Here is a 20,173-nt window from a genome sequence, read left to right as displayed (position 1 = left end):
ACTTACACTTACCCTGTACATTCATATTGTTGACTTGAATGAAGCATAAAACCCCCGTTGAAGACAGTAAAATATTTAACTTACTTTTCACCAAATCAAATAGATTTTTCTCCATCGCTGCATCTACTTTTTATTCCGTGCATCGTTGTGGCTGACTTTTGGTTTATTTCTTTGTGTTATTGTACCCTTTCGCGAGACACGTCTCAACCCGCAACCCGAAGCCCAACTTTGATCTCTGATCTGACCCTAGGTTTTAAAGTGGCAGCGGAAGCTAACTCTTTTGTTCTTCTGTCAGGATTTACAACTTGAGATAAGTTGTGAGGGATTTTTAGGATCACGAAGAGGGACTACCCGTTGGCATTGTGGGGCAAGCAAGCATGCCAACCTCGTCCCGAGGTTGGGCGGAAAAACCCTTGTCAGCCGGTTTAATATTGTCACACTTTTTGGTGTAAAATGCCGTTTTTTGGCCCTTTATTCTGCCTCTAATCCATATATATAAAATCTTTAGAAAATGGATTTAAATTAAGTAAGCTGAGGGCTTTAAATTGGAGATCTCTTTTTCTATTTTACTTCAATTTTCAAGAAAAAAGAAAAAAAAGTGAAATATTTTCTAAGATTTAAATAGAAAAAGAAATCGAGGTTCGTTTCAAAGCCCTTAGTCTGGCCAGTCTAGATATATTTTTTAAAGAATTTATATATATAAATTGGGGGCAGAATAGAGGGCCAAAAAACGGCGTTTTACACCAAAAAGGGTGACAACTATTAAACCGGCTGACAAGGGTTTTTCCGCCCAACCTCGGGACGAGGTTGGCATGCTTGCTTGCCCCACAATGCCAACGGGTATGCACCAGCTCCCGATCCAACCCAAACCTCTTAGAGGACTGGTCAGCTGGACAAGCTCGGTTAGGCAAACCCAGGCGCAGCAGATTTCAAGCACAAACGGAGGACGAATGTACGTATGTTAAGGCGCCACTCCCCTCTGCAGATTGGCCACCTGCTTGACCGGCTGCAGCCACAACAGCCCCATCATCAGGGCGGAGACTAGTAAGGCAGATTTAAGTGCACGCTAATCCGTAGACAGAGGCCTAATGGCGGGCAGCTGACCATGTACCAGCGGAGAGACAGCGCCATGAGGCGTTTAGTAACAGTCCGCGAACTGAAGACCGAGCATATCTACCCCGACATCGATCCTCACTTCATCTACAGAAAACTACGTCGTAGCCGCCTTAACAAAGATCTATTTTCCCCCTCAGACCCCTCTATCAAGCTACATAGCTCAATAGCAGCAATACCGCATCTTTTTTAGGGACAATCTTGCCTGGCTAGCCTCGGCCCAACTGCAGATAAATCCATCAATTCTCTACAACTTTCCTAATCCACTGTAGATACCTCGCTTTGGTGAGTATTTGGTGTTTGTAAACACGGAAACACCAGTTGGACTGTGTGATCTACTGCCCTACACCTCTCATCAACCAAGCGAGCAGGCAATGGCCATGTTACAAGCCCCCCCCGATAAAGACATCTTCACGACCCCCGAAAATGGGTCGTTTTTTAGACGGCGGAAGTATAACCGACTGAGCCCTGAAGACCACGAGATCCGGCTCCTACGTATGCACCCAGTCAGACTGACACTGGGCGAGCTGGCAGCTGTATTTCCCAAATGGCTCGAGCGCGACACCGATGCCGCAGACCTCAGCCTAGACAAAACCAGCAGAGATTCTTCCACTTTCATCTGCTGCCAACTGGTTGAGGCGAACAAGCTTGAGCTCCAAGAACGAAAATATGCCGCCTTATCCTACTGCGCGGGGAAGCCTACGGAAACGAGACGGATCATGATAGACGGCTACTGGTTCAACGCGTTTGCTAACCTGGAGCATGCCCTCGAGGGATTCAGGGAACACTATGACAGAAGCTCAAGCAGCGGCAATCTGATCTGGGCAGACCAGGTTTGTATCAACCAACTCGATTTCCAGGAGAAATCCCACCAAGTCAGCTTCATGCGGAAGATATACGAAAACGCCGAGAAAACGTACGTTGTGCTTTCCACTCCACGGGCTCCCATTCCTGACGCCGAAGCTGGTGTTTTGGCACTGCGGCTTGCTCTCAACCATTTAGAAGCCAGGCTGCAGGAGGAATCACCCTGCTATTCCGTGACAGGCTTCCGAACTGGCTATTCAGAAATATTTCTGGATTGGGTTTACGAACATCCCAACCATCCTGTTTGTGGTGCCTTGGCTCAACTCCTCAACTTTGTCGATCGTGTTTGCGACGCGAAATGGTGGACTCGAGCGTGGGTGAGCTTTTACTCAACCCCTCATGGTCTTAAGAAGGGCTTCTTCATCAGGCTAATACGCAAATTGGTTAACTAGGTTTTCCAAGAATTCCTTGTCTCAGATAATATTCACTTCGTATGCGGGTCCCAGTGTCTAGAACTTAACGACCTAGCGCCGTTTCTCAGGTTCCGAAACTGGAATACAACGAACGAAGAATCCGTCGCACGCTTCGAGCTTAGGTCTAAGTCGCCACACAGCGAAAGAATCGCCCATAGCGTTGAGTTGCTTAAGAAGTCGGCAATGCACTGCCGCCAGTCTGAAACGTCGTATAAACTTCCAATGTTGTTTGATGAACGACGAAAAAACCGCTATATTCTTCATTTCCCATCGACTCCTGAGTTTCTCCACCTGCTCGCAACGGCCTCGAGCTTCGGGTTTCAGGCTACCGATCCCCGGGACATGCTCTACGCCTTCACCGGCTTATCAAGCATCACGTCCGGAGTAACCGTCGACTACAGCCCCACAAACACCATCTGGGACGTCTGCGCCGCCATCGCCGAGAAATTTATAGAACACGGAGACCTCAGCCTCCTTCGGCTCGCCACCACAACCAGGGGGGTAAATGCTTTCTTCGACGAAAATCTGCCCTCGTGGGCACCAGACTGGAAACTGCCAGCATCTTGGATCCCTTGTCAGCACTCGCCGTGGAAGATTCCCTCAGCGGAGCGCCACCGCTTTGCTGGTAAGGCTCTTTGCGTCCAAGGAGTCCACCTCGCCACCCTCGGTGACGAGACCCACAACGGGATATTCCAAGCGATGGGCCACTACTTTGATACTACGAGCTTAGTGCAGAGCGGGGACGAGCTCTGGGCCATTCATGAGGGGACGGGCATCCACACCTTGAGGAAGCGAGAGGGAGGGGGGTATGTCCTTGTTGGACTCGCTATTCTGTTGCCGGGCAGAGTGTCGCGCTGCTATGGTGGATGTACGGTGATAGAGGTGGGACCATTGGGCTTATCAGAGTACACGGTCGTCATGGACGCCATTGAAGCGAGTTTGGCAGGCGTGCAGAGCATTGTGTTGGAATGAGGATAGATAAAATACTACGTCACCCTATGCACATTGGAGCCGCGATGGGGTGCATGGGGTAGCCTCAGCCGAAGGCTGTGTGTCCGCGGGCCGGGAAGCTATTACTACTACTGCATGTCAGACTATTGGCTCCACAGGGATCATTGTTGGCACCAGTCAATTGATGAGAATTATCTAAGGAGCAAGAACTCAATGACTGGTTTCAGTGAGTCGCGTTGCTCTTTACACTGTGCTAAAGTGCTAAAGTGATATATATCACCGTGAATATGTATCACACTTTTTTTCAGCTAAATGTGATATCACGATAGCTAAAATGCTATCGCCCGTGAATATCAATAGGATATCCACGGCGGCTTTATCTGATAATCTTATCTACGTTGGTTAGATCTAATTAAATTTTGTTACACCCCCCTTTTCTCGTCTCATCCTTAATACTACATAGGATTTCGTAGTGTATCTGGATTGACAGAATCCCTCTCCTAATTTATAGACAAGTTGCTGACTTCAATCTTTGCTAAGCTGGTCATGCGCACGCCCTTCTGTAGGGTAGAGAACGAGTGACTTGCGAGAATCTTAAGGTTGAATGTTTCGGTAACTGACTGCGTGGAGGGTATATTCAGAAGACTGTTTATGATGGTATCGATATAATTACTGATACGGGTTCTGATAGCGGTGGTGGTAAGGACTTAGATGTTAATTTTGATTGATTTGCGGGTGTCTGGCAGTATAGGCAGATTCATTTGTAATACCTCTCACAGGTGCTAAAGTACTATAGTGATATCAGTCGTGCTAAAGTGCTATAGTGATATCAATCGTGCTAAAGTGCTAGGGTGATATTCTAGCACAGTTTGTGCAAATATGTGAATATGAATATGAATATCACTTTAGCGCGTGATATCACAATACGCAAGTCTGTCCCGCTGCCCATCTCATCCTGTATCACTACATCTCCTACTGTCAGCAACGCCGCCACCCCACCACATCCACCTCCTCTTTTTCTCCTCGGCCACCATACTCGCCGTGGTGGAGCCGGCATAGTTGAAAATATTCTGTCAACCAGTGCAGCGCATCCAGTTGTCAACAGAGTCGATAACGTGGGCATAAGCACCCCTGTAATTCACTTTCACCTGAAAGAGGACACTCAATATGGATGCCCTGACCTATTTTCATTACATTATAAGCTACCCTTGATACAGTAGTCTCGTCATAGCCGTGTTCCTCCTTTCTCCTGAAATCAATCCCCTTTCGCTGTCCTCAGTTTATGAGCTGGGTCCACCATGCTATAATACTTTTCACATAGCTGCCTTCTCTCATATCTCTGACTTGGAGTAATGACTCCTTGAACTTGTATTCCCACTCCCAATACGTCCGTAATGTCGTCCACAAGATCTGCAATTCGGAGGTAGTACCCATTCCAACAATTTCGTATGATATGATCGATGGGGTCTTGCGGGTCGGTGGTGGGAAAGTTGCCATCGAGCAAGCGGTCTACTTGGTCAAATCCTTCCAGCTCAGAGTACAGCTCAGAGCCGCGTGTCATATACCAAAACACTGAACCTAGAGCGAACTGCTCCGTGACTGGACCAGCAATCCCATAGACACCACCGATTATCTCTCTGTGTTGTCGGACATAGGGTTCATAGCCAACGTCAAGCATATCACCGACCCTAGGCGAATGGTCAAAGTCGATAAGTTTGACCTGGTCATTGACGTCGAATAGGATATTTTGTGGGTTGATATCACCATGAGCATAACCCAGGGCCTCCAAACACGCGGCTGCGCATGACAGTTGTAACATCCATTGCAGAATTGGCCGAGGCTTGCTGATGCTCATTCGGTCGTAAAGCGTTCCGTTCGCAATCAATTCGAGAAAACTGACATCAACGCCGCGGAACAAGCATTGGATAACCTGTTGGCATTCTGATTGATCGAGCAATTCGAATATCTTTTGCTCGTGACATAAGCGCTCATCTCCTGACTGGAGGGACACCTTTGCCGCTATATCGGGGGAGATCCAGAGCACGACAGAGTGGCCGCCAATACCGAAGACAGATGAACCAGGACAAGTCACGAGCAGTTGTTTTATGATTGGGTTGAGTTTGCCGTGGGGGAACGAAGACTGGTCAAGGTATTGGGCCAGTTGTTCAAATGTCCAGTCCAGACCAGCCATTGTGTACAATGAAGTAAAAAGTTGACAGAGTAGTGAGTGAGCGTGATGAATATTGAGAAATGTAAAAACGGGGTAGGAGGTGATGCAGGAGATTTTAACTATCCACGAACTTCGCCCCACCGCTTTTTATTGCCGTCAAGCCTTCTTCCATTGGCCAGCCACTCTAGTCCATGTTTGATTGGCAACGCAATCATCGCATGGGTCCCTCTTTCTTGTGCTTGCAAGATGATTGGTCTGGTACACCCCGCTTGTCACACAGGGATTCTGCCCGCACGGCCTGGGTCGAACAGGCCCATCAGGTCCTGGATGACCACACAGCATTTTGACGGGGGCAATGTCGTTCCAGCACATTTCTAATTCAATCGATTTAGTCATCAGGTCACACTAAGAAATGAAGCATCATACCGAGAAGATAGTGGGATTCTTCAAGATTGAACAGGCAATACTGAGCGGAGGACTGGGATGGCGACTTCGAAGGTGTAATACCGAACAAAACAAGCTGATACCGGGCCCTCTTATAGGAAAATGTCGATCAATCCGGGACGTTGAAGCGACGCAGAGTGAAGACCCCATACCCTACTCGACATGTCGAGCGGGGTCTGGAGGTGGGGTTGGATAGGCAGCAGTCCGTATCCCTAGATTCTACATGCGGATTTGTTAGCCCTCTGCGTGCAGAAGAGTCAACAATCGGGAATGTCCGCTGGCGCTGGCACAATGCATGAGACGTGGCCAATAGCCTTGGTTCCGATTGGCGTAGAGGTACGTAAAGAAACATCAGCGCGAGCAGTGTGTCACGGGGCCCCACACAATACCGACTCCTGAATGTGAGGGGAGTCACAAGAACGGACAGGTAGTTAAGAAACGCACGAACATGGACCACAACGTGTAGTAACCCCTCTCTTGTCAAGGGCAAGGATCACAACATGTGGTAACGTAACCCCTCTCGAGTGCGAAGCTGATCACGAGATACGCCACGACTGACGACAGGGATCACAACTTGTGGTACATGTTTACCGATGACAGGTCATCCCTCTCTATCTCAAGTCAACACCGGTATCTGGCCAATTGAATTTCCGATACATCTTCATGGCTCTCTATCACATGCATGAAGCGAATTCATGCAAGCCCACATACAAAGCCGGCCCTCAGGCCGCTAAGAGCCGTCAGTCAATAGTCACAAAGAATCAGCCATGCTACCAACCGGGTGAACGGAGACGATCCAACGGCCACGTCGAGTTTTGTCGGACACGTGACCGCGGCGATAAGGTCCATGGGGGCCAAATAGGCTATCTCAATTGAAGAAGGATGCCGCGTTATTTTTGCTGTAATGATGCTCTGTTGTTGTTCTTCGGTCTGGGCCTTGTCCCTTGAGGCGTTTCTCTGTACTAGTGGGGCTGCAAGTCGCCCTCCCCGCCACTCGTACCTCCTGGGCGGGGGTCCGTTGACTACCACACGCCAAGTTTCCAATCAATGCCTGTATATCCCAGTTCTCAACAAAGTCGAAAGCGGAGTAGCGTAAAACGCCATACTTGGTGCGTCACACCCTCCTGGCTGACCAAGTTCCCAATCAAAGCCTGTATATCCCGATTCGCCAAAAAGAAATCGAAAACGGAGTAGCGCATGGCGTTGAAGCTGTGTTAGTTTCCAAGGGTACTGGGAGTTCGGTCCACCCCGTACAGTCTGCGCAGCACAGTCTTGCTGAGTTAGCTCTGCTCAATCTACTCAAGCTTGGAGACAGCCAAACTCGAAGGTAGGGGGAATTCCTCTCCAACGAGGATACCGACATCTAATTTGGTATGGCGACGACAACTGTGGCAAGCCTTTATAACTGATTCCCTTGTCATGACCCTTTGGGAGGTGAAGGGCGTGTTCAACCCGGTCACCAAGGGACTAGTCGTAATCACATTTTGGAGACGGCAGAAAACCATCGCGCAAGCTGTGACGGTAGCGGATTGCTTCTTTAGGCTAGAATCTAGCTTTGCCCTGCGCCCTGGCATCTGTGCAAATCTCCACCTCTGGGGCCACGATTTCGGGCCATCCAAATAGAAGGCAACCGTCAAGTCTCGAAGATGAAGAGGAGCATCGGGATCCAGCTATCGTGTATTCGCACAGAGCCGCAATGACCCTCTTCATGACTAGCTTCCGCTCATAGTGGCCGTCGGGGCCCGGCTTCGAGTCAAGCTCCTGCCTCAGCGCCGCCTTTTCCCGCTTAGAGCCTAGCTCACAGATGGCTTCGCTCAGGCAAATGTCTTTACACGGAAACCATGGGTACGTACACATGCAGCAGGAGTCTGGGCCACGTGAGAACCTAGGGATATCTAGGCTGTCTAGCCAGCGGAGGATCGACTTCGCTTTGTCGCAGCCATGTCAGCGATCGCATTCCTTCTGTGTGTGACCCGGCTGCTGCTTCCCGTTCATGACAAAGCAAAACTCGCATCCAACCGATCCCTACCATGCCAAGGTTTGATATGCTTCATCGAGCCGATTCTGGAGCCTGGCATTGCTGAACTCGGTGCCGTCTGCACGTTGTTCGATCGTGTCGATGATCAGTCGCTGATGGTCGGTCGCGATTGTGCTCAAGCGTGTGTTGATGGAGCTAAAGAGTAGTCCTTGTCGCTGTCGCTGTCGCTGTCGTCGTTAAATGGGCATGTATCCGCAACAGACTCGAGGGTAGACAAGTTGTCTCGGTTATGGTCAAGATTTCTCCTTTTTAATGATGGCAGTGGCGAGGATAATGATTGCGAGGTACCTTGTGCATCTACCTGGGGTCGTCGTCCTTGCGCGTCGCGCTTGCGGGATACACGTCGACGTGTACTATTGCGATTGTGTTGACCAGAAATTTCCACTATATTGTTAACGATACTTGGATGGATTGACTGATGGAAGCTGATATGTAAAGTTGACCAGAGGCAAAGAGATGTATAATTATACCAACGGCTGATAGGTCAGGTTGGGTGCCTGTATGATTGGAATGGATATTCGGGGAGAAGCTAAGTGTATGAAAAATCTGTCCTTCATTCAAGACAACACGAGCACTGTGTGCGATTTAAATCCTGGCTTCCACTCCTTTCTTTTCTTTTCCCCGCCCCTGAATCTACCCCAGTAGGCTGGAGGACGTTACGGATGGCTTCGGGATTGGATAGGCTGGTAGGGTAGTAATCACAGGGCAAGGAACATGATTGCAATACCTCAACCTCCCCGGCCGCCTCAATCAGAATTAGTAGCACCCAGGGGCGAGGATTCTTGAGCTTGGATCCTAATTCGCGTCGAATGAATATAGTAAAGAGGGGGTAACTAGCCCTGCTCAGAGACCTTATTTGATGTTTGGAGGCTTTTGACAAGCTCGTTCTACACAGGGAAAACTTGGACGTCCGAAATGCCCGCCCAAACTGAATTGGGAGGTCATTTGAGCTCTTTTTTTTTTTTTTTTTTAAAAAAAAAAAAAAAAAAAAAAAAAAAAAAGGAGAGACCGACGTACTTCCGCCGTCTTTGTGTCCGATGTTTCAAATTTTATCAACGGGCACTTTCACTAAAGCGGCCGCCAATGTTGCGTTGCCGAAAGTGCCAGAGGACACAGTGTGAGCAGCCCAGCATGAAGGTAAACGGTGACGATTCAGCTGGCTTGGGAAGCTGGATGTTAGGTTACAGGCGCTAATACATGGAGAGGAGGGAGCAAAGGAAACGGTCCACGCCTCCGGGCATGGATGAAGCAACATGTCCGCATAATTCGTAGACACAACGCTTGTGAGAGCTATGTACCATCCGCCGCAGCAGTACTTCTGCCCATAATCTACATTGGAACCAACCCTGCAACACGAAGGTACCTGGTAGAGAATTGCTTTTGTGTAGCTAGGGAGAAACGCGCGCGACATTGCGACGGGCGGATACACGAACGCGTCGATGGAAGCTAGACGGTGGTGTTGGCGGCAGCCGCGTTCTGGGTGTGCCTCCTGGTGGTAGTAGGTGTGCCTCCTGGTGGTAGTGGTCCACACGCAATTTCAAAGTACGTTGGCAAGTCTGAAGCACCATTCGACCTGGCGGCATCAATTTGCTCCCGCGCCCCCCTGTAGTCCATCACCACAGCTGGTAATGCGCACCGAGCGCTTGACTACCGCATTTGATTGGGGCCGTATCTAGAGAGTTCCGCCCGCTGGAGCAGGCAACAACAGCATTCCTCCAAGAAGCCCAATTTTTTCGACAACTCTCTCATGCGACATGCCATTCATCCAACAACCCCCCATTCCTTTCTGTCTGCTTGCGCGACAACCTGCTTTGCGCGATCTTCTGAGCAGCTACCACCAAAGTTGTTTGTTGTTTGTTTGTTTGATTCATTTCCGTCCTGGGCAAGGTACATAAGCCCACTAGACCTCCTCATAGAGTAAAAGGACCTGCTAGGCTAGCTCAACATGATTTCCACCCACCGCGTCCACCATCCTCAGCCATCTAGCAATTCAGCGGCTCAAGGCCTGCGATAGTTCGAGCCCGGCCCCCGTCAGTGGGGGCTAGGGTCGGCGGCATCCCTACAGATACCGTAACCTCAGAACTCTGCTGGTGTTCATTTTCCCGCCCCACTTTCCCGGGGTAAAGTTCCTACACATCTTTGTTCAGCCGAAGGCTGGTTCTACATTAATGCTAAGTTTTCTCCACTCTCCATAATGAGGGTTTGGTGCAAACTTGCAAATAAGTTCTGATTGGTCCAAATTTTTGTATTGACGGCCGCAAAACAACGCGCAACTGGCTGACGGCTCTAAAAGAGTGGGGCCTATTTCTACAAAGGAAAGCTCGTGTGAGCGTATCTTTTATGGCGGGCGCTCTAGCCCTAGTGTTCGTATGCTTAGTGAGCATTGCTTTCTTATGTGGGCCACACGTGAGTGATGTGGATCCACCTCGCAACGCGCTCGCCTTTTGTTTGGAATTGTTTGTTTACTCCACTTCCACGCAGTCAATTCGTCTCCTCAATTAGACGGCTCTCGTTATTGGCTCGTTGATTGAGTAATGGATTTCGATCCTAGCATTGAAGAGCTCTCTAATGATTTGCTCTTCGTCGTTTGTGCCCGTTGTGGCGAGGAGAAACCGGAGAGTCACTTCACAGCAAAAAGACAGTCTGCTGGGCCAACTAAGCAATGCATAGACTGCCGTAAGCAGCGCGTTGCCCATGTACGCTCTGCCTTCTTCGTCAAAACTCTTACCCCTCATTAAGTAAAGCATTCCAGATCCAAACTCACGCTCCAGACGCTGCGGAACATCGCTGTTCATCCATCCTCACCCGAGAGAACCGCCGCGAAGAGAACCGATGGAGATGCTGGCCTGTCGCCTACTAACGAGAGATCCGGAACCCAGCCTACATCGCCAGAGAAGTTACGACGACTTCATGCAGATAGGACGTTATTCGGAGAGTCAACTAGCCAGCCGCAGGTAGCGCTGGGGACGCCAATTCCATCAGCCCAAGAAAGCGTGCGGTTCTTCCGCACTCTCGCTCCCTCACCTCCCGTGCAGCCAATGACCCATCCAATCGCCTCACATTCTGATCCATCTACTGTCCGAAGCAGCCCAACTGATGTGGGCTACTACTACCTGGCTTCTAGATTCCACAAGGGTGGGAAGAACTCACAAGATGATCCCCCCAAGGCCGGGGCGAGGGCCAAGCAGGCCGCGATCCAGCGCGACCATCGCTCCCGACGCCGTGCAGGGGAGACTGTGTCACTGACCCCCTCCATATCTCAACTCGGCGTCTTTGAAGCCCCTGACGAACCTGGAGAAGGTACTCCCGTGGTGTGGCTCGGTAGTTTGTTCAGGCTGACGACGGAATGTAGCGGGGAGTCCGGATCGACAACAGCAGGATAGGTTTCTGGAGGGGGGTGGGATACCCGAGGAAGGAGATGACCGGGGCCAGTTCTCTGAATCGGATATTGACGCCGAGGACTATTTCAACTTGCTCCTTTCGCCTGTTCGACCACGGAGGTACCTCGAGCGATTAGGGGTGGAGTGTGATTCCGACCAGGGGGGCGAAGACGAGAACGACGAGAAGGATGATTTGGTGGATCAAAGCCCTCTTCGCCGTCACTTACCGCAGCCTTCCGCACGGCCAAGACGTGGTCGCCGTGGTCCTCTCCCTGGTACGGGAGGGCGGCCGAGAAAGTATCCAAGGGAGACTAGACCGTCGAAGCCGCCACGACGGCATCAGAGTCCAGTGATGATTCCACCGGAAGAACCGGCGATATTTCACGCACAAGATCCGGCATGGAATGGGGACCTGGAGGCTTGTGCCGTAACTGGTCGCGATAAGGCAATCCTCCGCGAGTTCTGGACCAAGCTGGACAATGACCAAATGCAGTTTTGCGGTCGATGCCGAGAGCGTTGGTTCCAGATGAAGATCGATGCCGATGGCATTTGTGAGCGTTGCTATCGAAAGGATGAGAAACGGCGCCCCGACGAGCCGTATTTCTTCTCCGCCGACAACAAGCTCGATTTTGGCCCTGTGCCGGACCAACTCCCTCAGCTTACGCCTATCGAGGAATCTTTGATTGCCCGTGTTCACGTCCATGTGAACATTATGCTTGTGCGAGGGCAGCAATACAAGTATCGGGGTCATGTGGTCCACTTTCTCCGCGAGGTGGGCTTGGTGTACCACCAGCTCCCGCTTTTGCCGCAGGAGTTGAACACGGTGCTACTCCGTCCAGCGAACACATCGTCCCACGCGATGCTCAGCCGGCAGTTTACCCGCCAGTTCCGTGTGCGCCGCCAGCCGGTTGCCATGTGGCTTACGTACCTCCGCCGCCACCATCCTGGCTATCGATGCATCGTCATCGACGAAGATCGGCTGCGCCAATTGCCTCAGGACAGCAATGTCCTGGATGCTATCCCCCAGAGTCAGGTGGAGGCAGCCGATGTTGGGCCCGAGGAAGATCAGGAGGCAGAGCCCGACCTGGAGGACGAGGCTGCCGTGCCGGATCTCTTGGCCAAGGACACGGAGCTCAATGCTTTGCGATCTCTTCTCGCCGGAGAGTCAGAAGCTGATCCAGGGTTCTCCACAAGCCCGCAGGCGCAGGCGCAACACGAGCTGCAGCTCCCGAATATACGGCACACACCTATTAATGAGTTCAATCGCTCTCATGCCCTACTCTCCTTGGCGTTTCCCTGCCTCTTTCCTGATGGCAGAGCCGACTTTGTGGAGCCTCGATTACGCTCCATTGATTACAAGGATTACATCGAGCACGCGATGCGCTGGCATGACGGGCGTTTTGCACGCCATCCGACCTTCCGCTTCGTCGCATTCAATACTCTCATGCGGTCACAAGCGCGTACACGGTCCAAATTCTTCGTGAAGCAACATGATGGGATGCATCAGCCCCTCACGCGAGAGCAACTTGTCCAGGCGCTCGAACACAGCGAGGAGCCCGAGGCGCAGGCGCTGATCAACTCGATTACAAAGCATGCGGTGTCTATTCGCGGCACGCGTCCTTTCTGGAACAAAAAGAGACAGGACCTCGAGGCTTATGCCTATAATCTTGGGTGTCCTGGCGCTTTCATCACGTTGAGCCCGGCCGATTTACACTGGCGGAGCCTCTATCAGCACATGCCTCAGTATGAAGACTGGCTAGCTGCCACCGAGTCAGAGAGGATGGCTCTATCGCGCCGCCTATTGCGGGAGAACCCTCATATTGCTGCTTTCCACTTCTACCGCCGATACTGCCTCTTCCGGAATATCGTGCTAAGCAAGAAGTTCAACATCACAGACTACTGGGATCGGTACGAGTGGCAGGGTCGTGGGAGTCCACATAATCATGGCCTGTACTGGATGGATGGTTGCCCCAAAGCCGACATGGAGGACGAAGCCGCTCGTGACATTTTTGCGCGCACATGGGGGTTCCACGTCACGGCGATGAATCCCGAGCCGAGCAGGGCCATGCCGCAGGGTGAAGGGAATCCCCTGAGCGTGCATCCCCTGAGCATAGAGATGACATTCCTGCGGCTCTCGCAAATTGTGAACCGTTGCCAGCGCCACAAGTGCAATACCACGTACTGCTTGCGCGTGAGGAAGAGAACCGGCGACCTAGCGAGGGATATGGAAGGCGCTGCGGCCGATATCGAGGCAGCCAACGCGGCCAATCCAGAGAGGGAGTGTCGCTTTGACTTCCCTCGCGCGTTGCGGGAGCTCGCCGCCGTCATGAGGAAGGAAGGCAAATCGTACTACGTCTTCGAGGCGGCCCGGAACGACAGCCTCATGAACCACTTCAATTCTGCGATTATCCTAGGGTGGCTGGCCAATATCGACATCTCTCCTTGCACCAGCTTACAGGCGGTTATTACGTACGCTGCGAAGTATTGCAGCAAATCGGAGAAAAAGACGGAGCCTTACTGCAAGCTTGCAGATCAGGTCTTGCCGCATACGGCACACCTTCAGCCTCTATTATCCTTCTCCTCTCGCCTTATGAACAAGCTGATTGCCGAGAGAGATTACTCAGCGCAGGAGATTTCCCACCTTCTGCTGAACATCCCTCTGCAGGAAGGCACACGTATGGTAGTCACCGTGGACTGCCGTCCGTTAGAGCAGCACGGCCGTTCGTATCGCGTCGATGAAGATGTCAGCGAGACCATCGGCAACTACAGGAAATATCTGGAGAGACATGGCCAACTCGAGGATGTAACTTACCTCGAGTACCTGCAGTCGTACAATCTCAAGACGGGGAGGAGGCTCGCAGCTCACGCGAAGAAGAGGGTCCTCTCTTACTTCCCTCGATATAAGTCCATGGCGGCGTCTCCCCAATTTAACGACTTCTGCCGTGTGAAGTTGATGATGGTGCATCCACATCACTCTCCACAAGAGTTGCTCGTTATGGAAGGGCAACGGTTCGATTCCTTCGCGGCTGCGTACAAGTGCTGCAGAGAGCACCATGATACCCATCCGGACGATCATTATGGGGAGCCAGACACAATGGAATTGAGGGCAGAGGACGATGAATTTGAGCCGGAGCTCCATGAGGAACTCATCACGGAGGAGGACTGGCATGAGCTCGCCCGTATGCTCCCTGACCGGCCGCTGGAGGAAGAGGATATCGACATCCTCGGCCGCCGAGATATCGACGTCCAGTACGATTGGACTCATCACGTGGGACGGTATACGGACGAGGGCATTCTCCACGGCGACTACTGGAAGCAACGCAAAGCGGAACACCCCACGCGCCTGGATGTAGACGATCAGCCCTGGGAAGCTCGCGATACCCTCAACCCCGAGCAGCGCCTGGTGTACGATACGGTGATGGGCCACTTCCTTACGCAGGATCCCTCCCAGTTGCTACTCCATGTCGATGGGGGAGGCGGCACGGGCAAGTCATACCTCATCAACCTGCTCTCCGCACACCTCCAAGCCGCGGCTAGCGGGAGAGGGACCCCTGTTTGGCGTGCGGCGCCGACGGGTGTTGCGGGAAACCAGATATCCGGCACGACTTTGCACTCCCTGTTGCACCTCCCCATCAATAAGGACTTCAAGCCCCTGTCTCCCACGGATAAGGCCGAGCTCCAGAAGAAGCTGAAGGATATCAGGTACCTGATCATCGATGAGAAGAGCATGCTAGGACTACGTCAGCTATCATGGATCGACGATCGTCTCCGCGAAGCGTTCCCGGGTAGGAATGAGGAGTTCTTTGGCGGCCTGAATATGCTTTTGGTGGGCGACTTCTTCCAGCTTCCCCCTGTGCTACAGAAGCCGCTGTATTACGATAAAGAGGTGCAGGGAGTAGAGATCAAGGGCAGGAACGCATATAGGCGATTCGATAAATCGGTCTTCTTGAAAGTTGTCCAGCGGCAGCGTGGCGACGATCAGGAGGCATTCCGCCTAGCTCTCGGGGAATTGCGGCTGCTTCAACTATCTGTGGAGTCCTGGAAGCTCCTTTCCAGCCGCGTACAGGCAAAACTAGACGATCAAGAGGTCGCAAGGTTTGTCAACGCCTTACGAGTATACGCCACTAAAGATAGGGTGAACGAATATAACCACTATCACCTCGACCGCCTCAGTCGGCCAGTCATCCAGGTCATGGCTAAGAACGTCGGCCTCGGCGCGGCTGCTGCGCCTGATGACAAGGCGGGCAACCTTGCGAAGCAGATCCCCATATGCATTGGCTCCCGTCTGATGCTGACGTCCAACCTTTGGCAGCCTGTTGGCCTCTGCAACGGCGCTCGCGGCACAGTTTACGATATCGGCTGGGCACCTGGGGCCGACCCCATCCAAGACCCTCCCTGTGTTATCATGATGGAGTTTGACAAATACAGCGGACCGGTATTCCTGACCACCGCTGATGGCAGGAAGATTGTGCCGATTCTCCCAGTGGAGAGGGACTTCCTCATCGGAGCCACTCTCTGCGCTCGCACGCAGTTTCCCCTGATCGTATGCTACGCAATTACCGTGCACAAGTCACAAAGCATCACCGAAGACATGATAGTTACCGATCTGTCCTGCCGGGACTTTCAGACTGGTTTAAGCTACGTGGCTGTCTCTCGCGTGAAAACGCTCGAGGGTCTGATGTTGGATGCACCATTTGATCGTAATCACCTGGTCTACGGGTCTCCCCCGGATGGCATGAAGATGAAGATGAGGGATCAGGAGCTTAGGAAACGACAGGTACTCACACGGAATCCGTACATGTCACATAATACCAAGAATGGCCATGGCAATGGATCAGTACGTAGATAATGCAGTAGTAGTAATAGCTTCCCGGTCCGCGGACACACAGCCTTCGGCTGAGGCTACCCCATGCACCCCATCGCCGCTCCAATGTGCATGGGGTGACGTAGTATTTTATTGTATTAACGCCATTATTATGCTATATATCCACAAATATTAATATCTAGCATCCCGTGCCCGATAGTATTTGTTCCAAGGTGCTTCAGGACTAAGCCCCCTGATGTACATGTATGCAATCTAGCCCATCCTAGAAATATCAAATGCTCACCCATCTCATTCCGTCTCATCATACTCATTATGTCATGCGCAGCCCTTCCTAAAAGGCTAGAAGTTATGCGGCCGTCAAACCAGCAGTTCAAGAGCAATTTCATCTACCCAGTCGCCTCCGTACGAGTCCTGCGAAGCATCAGGAATAGCGGGCTCCTGGGAAGGAGGTGATGAATAGTTGCCTTCTTCGTCATGGAGTGAGGGGTATGGTGGTGGAGATGACTTTGGTTGGTTGATGTTTGGTAGGGATTTGCCTGGTTCGGGTGGTTGTGCTGCGGCTTCTTCTGTGACGGCCTTGATGCGCGGGCGATAACGTCGCTGTATCTCCTCCAGGGCTGCTGTGCGGCGGCTGCGATGCAGGGCAAGGGCCATGCGTGCATGGTCGCCCGTGGGTGTGAAGAAGCGCCTTGGGGATGAAGGCGGTGACTCTGGTCCTGGGTCATGGGGTGTTGAAGGCATAAGCTCTGCGGCTTCTTCTTCCTTCTCCTCGCTGCTTTTCTCTTCATCAATCTCGGGAGCAGGTGGCGCTGATAGAAAGAGGTCGTCTTCGAGTCCGTACGCTTGTTGAGAGGACGAGGGGAAGTCGTCCAAGTTAAAGGGGATAGCTTGTGTGCTCATCCGTGGGGCATGGCGGGGAGACGCGGGAGGATGTGTTACGGTGTGATGCTGTTGTCGAGGAGACGGCTTTAGTGATTTGTGGCATTTGTGGCGGACGGCTGCTTCGAGATCTTGGGACATTTCCCATGCCAGGTCTTCCGCTTCTTCTAAGATATTGTCCGGCCTTGCTATCTTTGGCGCAGGCTCCAGACATTCGTCCTCCTCTTCTTGGATAGTTTCCAGTCTCGGTATCTTTGACGGGGGTTCTGGTTCTTTCTCCATTTCATCCACCTTCACATCATCCATCGAATTCCCAATTTCATATGCATTCGCCATGTTCTCCCTCTTCGTCATCTCCTTTTTCTTTTCCCTCGCTGCCGTCGCCTTCGCCCCAACCCTTTCCTGGTCAAACTCATTCCTGATGCGCCTCTTTTTAGGTCGCTCCTGTCCCAGCATCTCGATGTGCGGAAGCCGTGGGGCCTGGTTGGAGGCTTTGTAGACCTTTGGACCTATTCGGGGGTTATGGGGTGTACGGGTGGACGAGCCGCGAAGGTGGGTTAGCGCCCGCGAATTAGGGAGTAATAGTCCAAGCTCGCTGGATTGTCGTGGGTGCAGAGGAGGCAGTTCATCGGATTCGTGAGCCGAAGGGGTGATGGTGATGGTTTTGGAGGATTTGGGGAGAGGGGCGCGATGGTGGGGGAACGAGTTGACGCGAGGTGGTCACGTGGTCACGTGCCTCCTATGGGCGTTGAGCTGAGCTTTTTTTTTAGTTCGCTCGCAAGGTCATCAATGGACTCTGCAGTAGGCGCAGATGCTCGTGCACAGCTCTTCCCCGTTAGCTCGAAGTTGCCGCTGACCGAGCTGGTGATAAAAGGTTTGGGGCAACTTGTAGAGGTAGCTGAGCATTTTTCGTCGTGTGGGCCACATAAGACAGGAGCAGGAGAGAGAGCCTTGAGGAACGAAGTTTAGGACCGGAGAATTGTCGAGCTCGAAGCTTATCATAGGCCGGTTTTATCTCAAGCTGATGTGAAAGGTTTTGGTGAAGGAAGTCAGTCTTGACTGGAATGCGCCCCGTTCCACCTTCTAGGCCAATCATATCTAATACATTCTACCCCTCAATTTGTGGGGCATAATGGGGCCTCTTTATGGATGGATGGATTTTATTTCGCCCGGGGGGACACACCCCAGAGGGCCTTTGCGCTAAGCTATTTTCGTTTCGTACGGGGCTTTATGAGTCGCTTTGGAGATTAAACGCTTTGGAGATTAAGTGCAGTGAGCTCGCGGGTAACCCTTAATCCGTGACCGAGATCGATCACTTAGTCATCACTGTGACAACGTTTGTGATTGCTCTGCAGATGGCGACTCCACGAAAAGTAAACAAAGACGTCCAACAATTATGGCCTGCAAATACGATCCGATCGACGAGCCACGCCTCTTCTCTGGTGATCGGGACTATTCTGAGGTTCCATCTGTTCGATTTTTTCATCCTGGCTACGCGGACGCTGGCGGCATTCCCGATTTCGATATCCTCATCTCCTTGGAGGCGTTTGACGACGGGGGCACCGGCATCCACTACGACACGGCACACACGGCATGCGCTATCCTCGCTAATAACCGGTGGGATGGCTACTTTTCTCATGATAGGCATGGAAGGCTAAAGACCCAACCGCCTGATGGGATTCTTCGCAAAGAACAGTACTACTTTTGTCTCCCGTCCTCTGACCCGTCAACCGATCGATACCCCGTTATCCCCCGATTCAGGGACTGGCGATTCCCTCATGGCGATCTGCCACCCATATGGAAGAAACTCAAAGATCAGTTGAGGGCGAAGGGGCCGGGTGACAAGAGTAAAGGCGCCAATTGCTTGCTCAGTAATTGTGGTGATGCGGTAGAATCCGCCCATCTCGTACCTTCTGCACAGTCTCATTGGTGGACGATAAACTTGATGAAACAGTAAGAAAACTTCCCGAAGGGCGGATCCGTCAAACCGTTCCCTGTTAATGTTGCTCAATCAGGTATGCGAAGACACCCCTTTTCTCGACGAATGACATGGACGTCCCGGCAAACGGGCTCCCTCTGCGCTGCGACATACATAGGATGTTCGATGAGCGGCACTTTACTTTTGTACCAAAGACCGTTGTTCGTCGATATCAAGAAAGAGTGGCGTCGCCATCGCCAGGCGACGCAGGCCATCGCGACCAGGATCTTTCCTCACAGGGAGATTCCAAGCTGCGCCAGGATAACGACGGACGATCTCGGGCCGATTCGCGATTACCAATACGATTGAATATTGGTAACGAGAGCCATAACGCCGAAACTGAACTGAAAGCGGACCCGGTACACGTCGTTGGACACGTTTTCAACTCTACTCCATCTGGCGATCTCCCCCGGCTGTGGCACAACCGGCCGTTGTGTTCGCCACCATCGCCAGCCTCGGTTGAATACTTATTTGCTCGATTCGCCTACACCGTCTTCTCGCCTTCGGTGTTCAAGTACTTTCTGGATTCGAGCAAGGCCCGACGGCTTCTCGTGTGGGATCAAGAGAAACTCAAACACGAAATTGAGGATGCTGATCCGGAAAGGTGTCGCTCTATCTGGAACGCCTCAAGGTCGAGAAGTGAGAGCCCGAAGAAGAGAGCAAGACCCACTGGAAATGGACAGCATGATGAGGATTGGGATTTCGCGCCTGGACCCTTCGAGACAGCGTCAGATGTGGATAGTGCCTACCATGACGACTCGCAGCGCTTGGGTGAAGATGCTTCCGAAACTTCTACTTTGGATGAGCCGGAGCGCGGTCGAAGAAGGAAACGCGAGTCTGAGGAGTACTCAGGGATGCATGATTTATATGGGGTGAAACGGAGTAGATTAGATCTGTTAGCATGATCGATGACTTTATGATAGAGATTGAGTGGCTAGAAGATACTTGACGAATGAATGACGATTGAGCGATATCAGGCCAGCTTGACAAGTGAATTACGCCGGCGCTGCACCGCGCAGTGATTTCAGCACATCCAGCTGCTCATCCATACGTCGAACTGGGGTGAGACGATGAACATGAGGTCGAGATTGAATAGAACAACACGGTTCACTTCCTCC

General features: G+C 51.9%; 5 protein-coding genes across 5 annotated transcripts; 3 read left to right on the top strand and 2 right to left on the bottom strand.

The window, feature by feature from the left end:
- Nucleotides 1–1,493: 1,493 nt before the first annotated feature.
- BGZ61DRAFT_592425 (heterokaryon incompatibility protein-domain-containing protein) lies at nt 1,494–3,362 on the top strand (the record flags this gene model as incomplete). Its single annotated transcript, XM_046256726.1, has 2 exons — nt 1,494–2,294; nt 2,370–3,362. 2 exons carry the CDS (start codon nt 1,494–1,496, stop codon nt 3,360–3,362), a joined length of 1,794 nt encoding a protein of 597 aa, XP_046098401.1.
- A 1,001-nt stretch (nt 3,363–4,363) lies between these two features.
- On the bottom strand, nt 4,364–6,004 carry BGZ61DRAFT_460886 (putative Rho-associated protein kinase). Its single transcript, XM_046247072.1, has one exon. The coding sequence runs from the start codon at nt 5,530–5,532 to the stop codon at nt 4,597–4,599; it is 936 nt and encodes a 311-aa protein (XP_046098400.1). The 5' UTR covers nt 5,533–6,004; the 3' UTR covers nt 4,364–4,596.
- Nucleotides 6,005–10,449: 4,445 nt separating this feature from the next.
- BGZ61DRAFT_460882 (uncharacterized protein) lies at nt 10,450–11,167 on the top strand. Its single transcript, XM_046247071.1, has 2 exons — nt 10,450–10,689; nt 10,746–11,167. Exons 1-2 carry the CDS (start codon nt 10,528–10,530, stop codon nt 10,851–10,853), a joined length of 270 nt encoding a protein of 89 aa, XP_046098399.1. The 5' UTR covers nt 10,450–10,527; the 3' UTR covers nt 10,854–11,167.
- Nucleotides 11,168–16,555: 5,388 nt separating this feature from the next.
- BGZ61DRAFT_537748 (uncharacterized protein) lies at nt 16,556–17,533 on the bottom strand (the record flags this gene model as incomplete). The annotated part of the gene is made up of 1 exon (XM_046254571.1): nt 16,556–17,533. One exon carries the CDS (start codon nt 17,531–17,533, stop codon nt 16,556–16,558), a length of 978 nt encoding a protein of 325 aa, XP_046098398.1.
- Nucleotides 17,534–18,444: 911 nt separating this feature from the next.
- Nucleotides 18,445–20,026, top strand: BGZ61DRAFT_399862 (uncharacterized protein). The gene is made up of 2 exons (XM_046243018.1): nt 18,445–19,030; nt 19,093–20,026. The coding sequence occupies exons 1-2, from the start codon at nt 18,474–18,476 to the stop codon at nt 19,958–19,960; spliced, it is 1,425 nt and encodes a 474-aa protein (XP_046098397.1). The 5' UTR covers nt 18,445–18,473; the 3' UTR covers nt 19,961–20,026.
- The last annotated feature ends 147 nt before the right edge of the window (nt 20,027–20,173 follow it).

This window comes from Ilyonectria robusta, assembly GCF_021365365.1.
Source record: "Ilyonectria robusta strain PMI_751 chromosome Unknown BGZ61scaffold_25, whole genome shotgun sequence".
NCBI classification, from domain to species: domain Eukaryota; kingdom Fungi; phylum Ascomycota; class Sordariomycetes; order Hypocreales; family Nectriaceae; genus Ilyonectria; species Ilyonectria robusta.
Note: the sequence above shows the minus strand (reverse complement) of the source record. Positions and strands in the feature narration are given on the sequence as shown.